Genomic DNA, 13,033 nt, shown 5'->3' on the forward strand with positions numbered 1-13,033 from the left:
TTTTTTTTAGCACACTGGGATGAAAAAGGCATTAAAATCACAACTGCCCCTCTCTGAGCCTGGTTTCAACGCTGGACTCTTCCTGTTAAAAGCACGTTCAGAGTTGATTATCACCTTACAGTGTAAAGCACCGTAAGGTGACTGTATTTGATGTGTTTCCTTATTTCTGGTTTTAATATAATTTTACCAAATTTCTGCTTATTTTATCACTTTTTGCTCTATTATTTTTATTTGCTTTTATTAGTTTTAACTCATTGTTTTACATAATTATTTTAACTTCTATGTATTTTATTGTCATTTTATTGATTAACCTGTGTGTTTTATGCTATTTTTACCTTTCAATGTTTGTGTTTTCTCTTTGCTTAGTGCACTTACATCTGCTTGTTGTATTGAATCTTTTTTCTGCCACTGCAAAAAATAAAAAACAAAAACTGTTGCCATCCATGAGTCAAAATTTCATCTTATTATCTCAAAATCTGGACTTACTAACTCAAACTTCCGAGAAAATAACTTGAAACTGAGAAAGCAACTATACATTTTGACTTATTTTTTTCTGCTTCTATACTACTACCTTGGGTTCATAATTATTATTATATTATATCAGTCATTTCTGTTTGTTAAAAAAACAAAACAAATATTTATTTATTACTTAAAAAAAAAATCTGTTTCTTCATTGTCCGGGACCGTGTGTACATAATTTTGGTCCACCTTATGTTAACATGTGATGCGAATGACAAATAAAGCTCCTTGAATCCTTTAATCCTTGAATTATTGTATCTGCAAATGAATCTTATTTTTCAAATAGATACTCCTAAATCCTATCCAAACGTATGAATTGGTAACACACGCTAATGCAAAATAAATGCTGTGATATATAAAGTCCAATTTAACATTAAAAGGAAGTAAATCTATATCTCCCTACTTGTACTGTGGCAGTTCTCGTGGTCACATTCCTCTTAGCGTATGCACTCGTTCACCCCTTACCCCGCTGTCTGGAAACAGTGGAGCCGTGACCCCTCTGCCACAAATCTGTGAATGGGCCGCAAACGGGAAATGTGGGTCCAAGAGGCTATCCGGTTTGGCTGTGAGAAAATATCCACTCATGCTCACCTCTTGTTGTTGAGGTGAGATAGGTAGACAGGTGAGCGACCTTTGACCCCACCTGCCACGGTGCTCTGCTTGACGCGCCAGGAATGTGTCCACACCTCTCAGCCAACCACGTCATGGCGAGTGGAAAACACGCACCAAGTCTACAGCCAAACGGAGTGTGTGCGCCGGCTCCGGCGCCTCTGTTGTGGTCTACATTCTGCAGTGCTGTGCAAATGTAGGGGAGAGTGTTTTGGGAGCAGGAGTGATGGATGACTTAATGCGAAGGGACACAGGGAGAGGAGCAGGAGGCGTGTGTGTGGGAAAGAGAGCAGTGTGATAAGGATATTTTTGTCCCGTTTATGTGAAGTATTTCAAGGTCTTGGCAGTCGTATCGATTGTTGTTGAAAATACAGTATGCGCGTCAGCAGCAAGGCTTCAGCAGCAAACGGAGGTTGCTCAACAAGACAGTTTTTCTACTTTGTTGCAGTTTTGTCCATCACCGTTTTAATTCTTGTTCCTGTCAGTTTTCTTTTACACATTTGGGAAGCAATAACATTGATTTTGGTCATCATGCATCGCTCCAACTGCCAATGTACCCCGATCATATATCTGTGAACAGTATCCTTCACTCTCATTGGTAGAGAAAAGTTCAGTTTGGGACCTGCCTTCTCTGCCTCTCAGACTGCACATAAAAGAGAGACTGAGGGTGTTTTCATACACAATTGATGCCTTCTTCATTTCCCCCCTTGGTGCGTTTTGTTTGTGCAGATGTGAACCTAAACAACTACAATAAGACGACTTAGATAAACTCCAGAGCGGTTCATTTATGGTGAGAGTGTGATCCGACCTCAATCTGACCCTGCAAGTCTGAGCTAAATGCCTTCCCATGACCAGCTTTCCATTCTGAGATTCGACAGTACACCAGACATACAAATGGAGATATTGCTCCATGTTATCCACTTCTACCAGAACACACCATCTTCATCCTGAAACTAAACGACGGGGAAAATACTACAAGTTTATTTATCGACTGATTTGGACCAGAGTAAATTAACCATAGGCATAAAAACACCCTTAGTTAAAGTGTAAACCACCACATTGGTTTTATTGGAGGCTTAAGTTGCCATATTTGGACCCAAGAGTTAACTGCCAAGTTATTTAGTTAAACCAGTATATCATCTGTAAACTGTAGGAGAGCAATGCAGAGGCACAGTAAAGGCACAATAACATACAACACAATCAGTCACTAAAACTCCACATGGATTTATACAAACATTCAACCATCTATAGATCCCAAAAATGTAAAGTCGGGAATGTTAACATGTGACTTTGTGGGGATTTACTCACTTTTAAAGGCAGACTCAAATGTCCTTTAAAAGAGCTTTCTTTCTAATAACCTCGGCAGCCTATTTTTGGGATGCTGCCAAGACACTGAATCTTAAGATTTGCCAGTTGGATGTGAAGATAGGTATGAGGTGATGCGGGCTGGCATACGAGATCAGATGAAGTGCCAGGTTTTGCAGCTGAGCTTGACTTCATGACCTGTCTGAACTACAGCTGCTTGATTTTATAGACAGATTTTACTTCCCGTGTTTATTAGTTGCTTGTGCCAGACTTTCAAACAGGATCACATTCAGGGTCAGTTTTATCTTCAAATAGCAAAACAGTGGAAAATTATTTCTCACGAGGGGCCTCAATTTTAATTGCATCACTTTGCAAACTGTACTGGTAAGCGCAGGTGTTGCTCGTTTGGCCCCAATCGTGTGTTTCTTGCCTCTGTAGGCTTTCTGAAGGCGCTGCAGTTTATCAGAAGGCTTATCAGTGCTGATAAACGATGGCTAAGTGACAAAAACAAGACGAAATTTGAAGTTATCCTTTAATATTACCATGAAAAAAAAAAAAACAACTGGAGAAAGATATGGCATAATATTTATATAGATATATACAAAATAATACTGTACATGAGCACAAAAAGGAAGGAATAACAAGTTTTCTGATTTCTGAGTGTAAATATGAGCAAAATTAATGTACAGCGTTCTGCATTATAAACATTGGAACGGTTGAAAACTATAGAAAAGCTTAAGAGCTGGACTCAATCTGGACTGTGCTCATAATATATATATATATATATATGTACTGCTGCATTCAACCACATTCTCTCTTTCTCTTCCTCTCTCTCTCTCACACACACTCTCACACACACACAGACAAATACATTCACGATTGGGGTGAAATCCAGTCGCTCTGATTTCAACACAGGCACACCTGGACTGGCTAAGATTTAACCACCTGTAGTGGCTTGTATGGCTTGTTCAGCGTCACACTTCGCACATTGTGTCTGCAGCACACACACACTTGCTGCCTCTGTGAGTGTGTCCACTGTAAAAAACAAAAAACAAAAAAAGGAAGGTTTTACGTGTGTGCGAGTTTGTATTTTTAATGCTCCTCTGCTTGTGTGTCCATATTCCCTCCTTCTGTCCTTCTGAGGATAAAGTGCTGCAGAGGAGGAGAAAGTGTCGCTCAGTTCTCGGACATGCTGCTGAAATTCTTGAGCTGCAGCAGCGACAGCAAAGAAAACATTTTCTTGACTCCTATATGAGAATGCAAGAATTAGAGACAGATGCGAGATGGACGTGTCTTAATGAAATTGCGTCCTGTGTGCTTTTAGCTTGTGCAGTCTGCCACTAGCTTTGAGCTCTCGGCAGTGGAAACAGGTAGGGCCTCAATCTTAGTCCCAGTCCCTTAAAAACCTGCTCTCAGACCTGTGCCACCCAATAATCCACACCTAGAAGATGGGAAACCAACATCCGTCACGTTAGCTGTCCCTCCGGTGCTGTTTTTCTAAATTACCCATCTACCAATTGCAGTCTTTCTTGAGTAAAGTGAGAACTTTGCGGCCCAAACTTGCTTTCCAAGGCTTGACAAAGCTCTTCATGTTGACCAGGAAGCGGCCCTGCTTACGATCCAAGTGGCCAGCCACCAGGTACTCCACGCCTGTGAGGAGAGGTCAGAGGGGTTAAGCACATTTTGGATGTTACCAATGAACAAAGTTGGATGTGCGATTCTTGCCTGGATTGAGGATAGGGCAGGTGCAGCCCCGTGCGGTCCAGGACTCGGGGTAAAGGGTGACGCGACCGCGCTGTATCTTCATTTTGGTATTCTGACTGAGTACCTTCTGAACTTTGACCTCCACCTCAGCATGGGAGCCCTTATCGTGAGCTGCTAGCACTCTCACCTTCAGCACTGGAAGTCAGGGAGAAATGCAACAAGACCTTCAGAGCTGGAGTGTTGTTACACCAGAACAGTGGTGTCAAACTCAAATTCACAGTGGGCCAAAATTCAAAACTGGAACAAGGTCGCGGGCTAACATTAATATTTATTGGAAAAAAAATCTTCCTCCAGATTTAAGAATGAATCTTTTCTTATGGACTCAAACAAGTTTTGCTGAAAAACTGAATATGGAACAAGCAAAGCTTAATACTAAACAATATATATATTAGCTGTATAATACCAGTAGGCCAGCTCTAACAATAATTTGGTATGGCTTCGCGGGCCAAATGTAATTAGGCTGCGGGCCAAATTTGGCCCGCGGGCCAGAGTTTGACACCTATGCACCAGAACAACTTCTTTCTGCATTAAAATGCGACAAAACAACGTGATCCATGGAAGGAGGCTGTCGTGGAAAGTTTGGTTACTGGATGAACTTCAAACAAAGTTTTAATCTGATCAGTTTGAAACTCAGATCAGGTTTTCTTCCTCCCCCCCCCCCCCAAAGGGGCTGGAGCAGAATTAATCATTCCTCTGAATGCTGGGACTTTTTAAAGTAAAGAAAGTGAATTGTGATGCTTTCTTCAGACATTCATGAAGGTGAGCACGACTAACAACTTGTTAGCCAACTTAGGCTTTTCCTCCTTTGTGACTTTAATAATGACCATAATTTATAAAATTAACTTCAGGTTTTATTCAGTGTGACCTTAAACTAGAAACTGAGATCATAAACTCAACTGGAAAGTGTTTTTAGAGGTCACGGAGCGAGGGTTAAGGCTTTTTGGAATCAGAGGAGTCGCCCCCTGCTGCCCATTAAACAGAATGCAAATGCTGTGAATGATTTGACCTGCATTAGGTAGTGAACATGAGCAGACAAATATCAGCTGAGCAACTAAAGGTAAACATCAGGTTCTTGCTTGTGTTAATTATTTTTCTTGTATGCTGTCTTTATATTTGTAAAGAAGAGTTAACAGGGTACAGGGTGGTTGCCTGAAGTTTGCATGAAAGATGCCAAATTGTCTGCAAACACTTGCCAACTAATCTCGAAGCCATGGTTGGGCAAGTCCAGGCCTCGAGTGCCAGTGCCCTGCAGGTTTTAGATATCACCCTGGGTCCACAGACCTGAATCAAAAGATTAGTTCATTATCAGGCCTCTGGAGAACTTCAAGACATGTTGAGGAGGTAATTTAGCCATTTGAGTAAGGTGTGTTGAATCAAGGACACATCTAAAACCTGCAGGACATTGGCACTCGAGGCCTGGAGTTGCCTACCCCTCTAAGCAGTAGTGAAACTCTGAGAAGCGAACAGCAGACTAAAAATGGAAAAGATTCGTCATCAAAACAAAAGCTGCACCTTTTGAAAGGTTTTGGTTTCAGCGGTAACATTTAGTTTGAAGGCAAAAGTTTGCCATTTATGATGTGCGTTCCACTTTTTGCTAATTACTGCTTTTAGCTAACGTCCTCAATGCAAGCTACAGGCAAAAAACCCCCAAAATAAATCTTCAAAAACAAACCAAAAAAATCTTGACTTTTATTTTGTTTTTGTAATTTTTTAATGAACCATTTTATTACAGGTTCTGTTTAATGTTTTGTTTGCTGTAACATATTCATTTACCAACTTGTGGGATAAATAAAGTACGTATAATTAAAATACAAAGACAGACTGAATCAATGAGCATGAGTATAACAATGTTAGACATAAATACAGTGAAATAGATGATTTACATTTAAATGCATTAAACTAATCAGGTAAAGCCAGGCTTACATGAGTTACAGTGCATGTTTGGAGATGTTTGAATGCTTACCGTATGCATAATTCATGGTGCAAAAGAGTTTGCTGTTGGTCAGACTTTGCTCTTGGCACTCACACTTCTCTGCAGGGGGGACATGCAAGAACAGTTTCATATTTGTAGCATAAATAAATAACTTTTTCTCTATGTGTGTGTGTATGTGTGTGTGCGCGCGTGTTGCCTCAGATACTGTATGTGATGTCCTAAGACTAATAATAAGTACAGTGTGTGGCGTCCAGTGAGGAATGTGCCAATAAAAGCTGGAGTTACAGTGTGGTGGTACTGAGGGTCTGCGAGAAGAGACCTCCACTTGGAAACTGTCCTTGCACACACACACACACACACACACACACACACACACACACACACACACACACACACACACACACACACACACACACACACACACACACACACACACAGTCATGTTTCCATCCTGGAATCTGCATACCTCAACTTTCAAGCATGTCTTCATACAGCAATGTAATGATTTAAATTACGAGGACTTGCCTTTTGTCCCTAATGTCCCCACAACATGAGTAAAACAAGCACACACTCACACACATCTTTGTTCAATGTCTTTCTGAGAGCGTAGCCAGACTTTCATTACTTAAACATTAACACTTGGTCAGTGGACCGTGAAGGAGGATAAACCACACACACATGGACGCACGCACACACACACTCTCTGTATTGTACCTAAGTGAAGAGCAGAGAAGAGTTCGTCCGTTCTGAAGATTCTGACTGACTCACTGGCGTTTCTGTCCAGGTGGTACAACTCCAGATCAGAGCTGCAACACAACATCGGCATACATGTTATCATAAAACAGGAATTATAGCATCGAAATACACTTAAAGTCCTTAAAGTCAACATCTCTTTAAGCAGAAAAAAAATTCTATTTATATTTAAGGCTACGTACAATTACATGAAAAACACGTTTGACTATTTTAACAGAGCAGACATACTGCCGAGTGATGATACCATACTAACATATTCTCAGTCTCGACCCTGCCTTTGTACTTGCTGTACAAAAACTGGGCAGATATTTGATAATATAAGGACACAAGGTCATGACTAAAAAAAGTTCAGTGCTTCTGTTTTTAGGCGCTACAGTTTTGTTATCAGGAGATAAAAGTTCTTACTCACCCAAACATGCAGTCTCCAGTAAACGGATCACAGTCTCCTGCACATTCACATGGACGGCATCCGTATTCGTGAAAGCCCCAGTATCCCACCATGCACCTGTCGCAGTGGGCTCCACCGACGCCTGGTTTGCAGATGCAGTTCCCGTTTGCGGGGTCACAGAGCGAGCCGTCTGCCAAGTGGAAGGGCATTGAGCCCATGGGGTGACAAGTACATGCTGGGGAAGAAAAAGGTGAAATTAAATTAGATTGGAAGGTTTTTAATTGTAGATGATACTAAAACATCATCCTTGCACTATCTGAGAGGCGAGGTACATACTGGACATGTTGTCAGTTCATTACTGAATTCATAGTCATAAATTCTTATGTGCGTGGTATGTTGTTGATCTGAATAATTCAGAAACTGATTTCCCCACACAACCATAACTAGGGTTTATAGAAAATGGTTAGAAAAAAGAAAAATATCAATCATTAGTGATTCTCTGGGGTAAATATCTTTTGTTGGAGAATGGCCAGAGCGCTTTGACATGATAGGACTCAAATGATCACTTATTAGAGCCAAAAGATGCAGAAGAGCATCTCAAACCTTGAAGCAAATGAGCTACAGCAGCAGAAAACCACATTAAGTGCCACTTTTGTTTGCAGAATCTTATTGAATCAATGCTATGAAGAATTGAGGCAATTCTTAAGGCAAAAAGAGTGTCAAATCTGGTACCAACGGGGTGCTGGTTTAGCTCAGTGTGTTGAGCAGGTGAACACATGCCATACGGTGGCCGGCCTGGGTTTGAGTCGACCCGCTGCCCTTTGCGGCATGTCTTCCCCCCTCTCTCTGCCCCTGCTTTCCTGTCCTGTTTTCACGGTGTCTATCAAATAAAGCTGAAAAAGGCCCCCCAAAAATCTGGTACCAACAAGGTGTACCTAATGAAATACCTGTTCAGAAATACTACACAAAAGACTAAAGAAAAGCAGTGAGCAGTGAGTCCAAAGGTCTGACAGTCTGCTGATTAGCAAATTGCTATTTATCACCTGCACTTAAGTATTTCATCAATTGCTCTATTGTCTGCTTTTGTGGCAGCCACTTAAAACACAAAGGCGTCTCTGTTTTTTTAATCACATGAAGACAGATGTTTATACTTCTTTATTTGTGATCCTAAGCTTTTTCCCAAAGTCGATCAATATGCTTTTAAGGTCTAGAACTCAAATTAATCCTCCTCACATGGATAGATGAACAAATACATACAGTAAAACTCTCAGCCCTCTAATTGTGTACCGATAGGGTGTTTTTCCAACAACCTCCAAAAACAACGAACACACCTTATTACACACCCACCCATGTTTCCATTGGACATCTGAGAAAACTGCTGTCTGCTGGGACCCGGAGTTGTCAGGCCTCCCCCATAAATAAACCGCAGAGAGAAACAAAGAAGGGGTGTTGTTTGGAGTCATTTGTCTTGTGTTTAATGATGCTTGAAGCCTGACTGCCAGTAAATGACTACTTACTGTACACCCAGAAGCTCCCTCAAGCTCCTTTTTCAAATAAATCATGGTGGAGAAAAAAGAAAAAACAACAACTTTAAGCCAGAGGTCTGAATCAGGCAGTTTTCTCAAACCGAACTGAATGTGTTAAATTCACATCGACGACTATAAACAAATGAGATGGCATGCTTTTAGAAACAAAGATTAGAGTTCATTCCTGACCTTAAAGCATGTTTGCCTTCAAACTGTTATCAGAGCGCTTCACGGACTTTATTTGATAAATTGTTCCGAAATAGAAATACAACAGTCAACATGAAAAGTTTTTAAAGCTTATCAGTTTATATAGGCGTTTTCCCCACCTCAGCAGTGAAATGCACACGAATGCTTGAAGTTTGTAGATAAACAGAAGCACCACTGAGTTTTTATGATTAAACTGCAAAAACTGAGTGCTGGTATAGCTCATGTGGGTTAAGGAGGCAACACATATGCTTTGCTATTGCAGAGTCTTGGGTTTGAATCTAAAGTTGCCCTTTTGCTGCTACTCTCTCTCTCTCGGCTTTCTGTGCTATCAGAAGGTTAAAAAGCCTAAAAATGCAAAAAACAACAACAACAAACAAACAAACAAAAACAAACTCTATGCTAGTTAAAGTTTGAGATAAAAAGACTGAATTTGGTCTCAGGGGCAGCAGCCTAAGCAGAGAAACCCAAACCTTCCTCTCCCCAGGTCTTAGCCAGCCTAAGACCTGGGGAGAGGAAGGTTTGGAAGATGTAATCTCCTAAGTTTGTCCTGGGTCTGGTTTGGGGCCTCCTCTCGTGAGGAAATACCAAGACCATCTCACTCAGGAGCCACCCAGAAGGAATCCTAGTCAGCTGCCTCCTTTCGATGTGGAGTAGCTGTATTCCTAGCCCCTCCTGAATAATTTAATTCTTTATCCTACCACTAAATGTAACTGAGCCTCCAGGAGCTCCACAAATGATTTTTTTAAGCTCCTAGCAAACACTCAAACAAAAACAAACCACAACAGTCACATAACTTACTTGGCAGAAACAATAAAGATAATCAATATCTATAACGTAAGCCATGTCCCAGCACACAGTTCTTTTCAGTTAGCTGCTCCCATTAACTGATCCATGTTGGGAGGTAAGCTAATGCCAGTTAAGATTAGTCACAAGAAATCTAGTTTTATCTAAATAGTTTTATAAAAAGGAACACATCATGCCACGATCTAAAGAAACACCTGACAAACAAAGTCACAGACATCTATCAGTCTGGAAAGCGTTACAAAGCCATTTCTAAAGGTTTAGGCCTCCAAGGAACCATGGTGAGAGCCGTTATACACAAATACAAAAAACATGAAACAGTGGTGAAGCGTCCCAGGAGTGACCGGCCAACCAGAAGTACTCCAAAAGTACAGTGATGACTCCTCCAGGAAGTCATAAAAGACCCCAGAAAAACACTAAGGAACCACAGTCTTCACATAGCTCAGTTAATGTCAGAGTTCCGAATCCTGAATCCGACTGAGATCCTGTGGCATGCTCTTAAAAAGGCAGCTCATGCTTGAAAACCTTCCAATGTGGCTGAATTACAACAATTCTGCAAAAGATGAGTGGGCAAAAATTTCTCCACGGCGCTGTAAAATACTCATTGCCAGTTACTGCAAATGCTTGTTTGCTGTTGTTGCTGCTAATAGGTGGACCAACCAGTTATTTGGTTTAGGAGGCAATCACTTTTTCGCACAGGGCCATGTAGGTTCCCCCTACCCTTAATAATAAAAACCTTCATTTGAAAATGCATTTTGTGTTTACTTGTGTTATCTTTGTCTAATATTTAAATTTGTTTGACGATCTGAAACATTTAAGTGGGACTTGAATGCTAAAAAATAGAAATGAGGAAGTGGGCAAACACTTTTTCCACACCGCTGTAAATACAATAACAGGCGACGGGAGTTACATGACCCAAACTGTGCCTTTGACCCAAGAGAACGATGTCAACTGTCAAACCAAACAGTTTATCAGACAACTCACCCACACAAAGATAAGATTGAACTCCATCAGAAGACCTAGCAATACAGTACCAATAAAATCATAAAGATATCACATTTATATCCTTTATAGATGTGGGCATGTAAAAAAGGCCATATCAGCACTCTCTTAGGAAGCATCCTGCACAGGTAAATAATTAATAGAGATCACAGCGCCACCTCAGTGCCATTTAAAACCAAGACACGTGTGACGGTGTGTTTGGCAAGCGTGTGAATTTTCATATTTGTGTGAAAATTTATGACCACTTGAAGGATTCACAATGCAACAACTCCTGTAAGCAAATATGTGCGTCTAAGAAACCTGTCAGCTGCAAGAGCTCTGACAATGAAGACTTTATGAGTGTGTGCTGAGACATGATACGACACCTGCCCGAACAACCACGAGAAAACCCACTACAGACATAAATCCCCACACACACAAACACACACTGTAACTCTCCCTCCTGATAAACGGCTTTGGTGTGTACCAGCTTGCGTGAAGCTTGACAAGAGTGTTTTCTTTCGCGGGCCCCTCAGAGGCTGGAATGAAAAAAATGTTCCTCACAACGGAGGGAAATTCCTCCATTGTCAGCGAGCTGCTGCAGTGGGATTACACAACCTGAACCTTCATTTTAGGGGTTCTCCAAGCATGTTGTTGCTCCTTTTTTCTAATCAGTCAGCCTTCATTAGTTATTATCCCAGAGGTGAGTTTTTGGGTGTAAAGCACCGAACCTAATGACTGAAATCACACCTGCTGTAAAGAAGGCATGCATCTGTTTCTGTGACCTTATCAGAGATGCAGAGATATGAGAAAACGTCAGAAAATCTGGAAGGACAATAAATGAGGTTGTATAAGTCCATACAGTATGCAATTTATCAACTACTCACTGTTCCTGAACTGCCAGACAGAACAGCAAGAGACTTGGTACACATGCTGCAGGACATGACAAGCTTAAAAAGTTATGGAACATCACAGGTGGCATGGTCTCCATATTTCAGAAACTGCTTGTCTACTGGAATTTCCCCAAACATCCATCTCTTGGGCAACAGTAACTCAAATAGCCACCTGCTACAAGCAAGGGATGCAGAAGAGCATCTCAGCCCTTAGAGCTGATGAGCTACATCAGCAGAAGACCACACCAGCTGCCAGTCCTTACTAAAACTGGACAATGGTCATATAATGAAATATATGATGATATAATGGTGTTTGTTTAAACACCGCCTGAGCATTGTCGCTGACCATGTCCATCTCTTTATGACCACAGTGTTCCCATCTTCTGATGGCTGCTTCCAGCAGGATAACACAGGACAATGAGTTCACTGTACTCATACGGCCTCCACAGTCACCAGATCGCAGTCCAATAGCGCTCATTTAGGATGTAGTGGAACAGGTGATTTGCATCATGGATGTCAACATGGACCAAAATCTCTGAGGAATGTTTTCAGCAACTTGTTGAATCTGCGCCACAAAGAGTTAAGGCAGTTCACAAGGCAAAAAGGGTTCAACTTGGTAGCAGGAAGTTGTACGTAACAAACTGGCCAATCAGTGTCTATAAAAAACAGACAAAGCCACTGTGACATCGCCCACTGGTTAGTGAATTCATACACAAGTGAAGCTTTCAGATGTGTTTCCACCATTGCTATTTTAGTGTACTGAAACCAGACATGACAAGTAGATCTGAAACCCAGAACACTGCACACTCATACAGTAACAATGTATCAACCATAAGGTGATGGAGAAGCACACCCCGTTTTATCCTCCTGTTTGTCTCCAATTAGGAATATGTGTTTAATACATGACTATAAATCCTGATGAATTAATCATCTGTAGCCCTAGTTTAAAGTTAATTTTAACTGTGTTTACTAAGGTCAAAGATTCAGGGAGCTGAAGGGTTGCTTTTGACCTTTCTTGCAACCAGAGGAGTCCCCCCCTGCTGGCTGCTAGTTTCATGGCAGGACTTTCTTCTAGAGCAGGGGTGTCAAACTCAAATACACAGTGGGCCAAAATTCAAAACTGGATCAAAGTCGCAGGCTAACATTAATATTCATTGAAAAAAAATCTTCCTCCAAATATAACAAGGAATCTTTTCTTATGGACTCAAACAAGTTTTGCTGAAAAACTGAGCATGGAACAAGCAAAGCTTAATACTAAACAATATATAAAACTTATATAAACGTATATATAACTTAATATTGCACACATGCAAAATCGAAATTCCAATTAAATAACACATCAGTGGAATTCATT

At 41.0% G+C, this 13,033-nt stretch overlaps 1 protein-coding gene across 1 annotated transcript in view; it reads right to left on the reverse strand.

Moving 5' to 3' along the window:
* Positions 1-2,951: 2,951 nt before the first annotated feature.
* The window catches only part of ntn4 (netrin 4), a 31,187-nt gene continuing 21,105 nt past the window's right edge, over positions 2,952-13,033 (reverse strand). The window contains exons 6-10 of the mRNA XM_026147475.2: positions 7,293-7,506; positions 6,845-6,936; positions 6,161-6,229; positions 4,159-4,332; positions 2,952-4,083 (exon numbers count right to left, since the gene is read on the reverse strand). Coding sequence (XP_026003260.2) covers positions 3,944-4,083; positions 4,159-4,332; positions 6,161-6,229; positions 6,845-6,936; positions 7,293-7,506 — 689 coding nt within the window. The 3' untranslated portion in view covers positions 2,952-3,943. The remainder of the gene's footprint in view (positions 4,084-4,158; positions 4,333-6,160; positions 6,230-6,844; positions 6,937-7,292; positions 7,507-13,033) is intronic.

The sequence above is a fragment of the Astatotilapia calliptera genome, chromosome 17 (genome assembly GCF_964374335.1).
Source record: "Astatotilapia calliptera chromosome 17, fAstCal68.1, whole genome shotgun sequence".
In the NCBI taxonomy this organism is placed as follows: Eukaryota; Metazoa; Chordata; class Actinopteri; order Cichliformes; family Cichlidae; genus Astatotilapia; species Astatotilapia calliptera.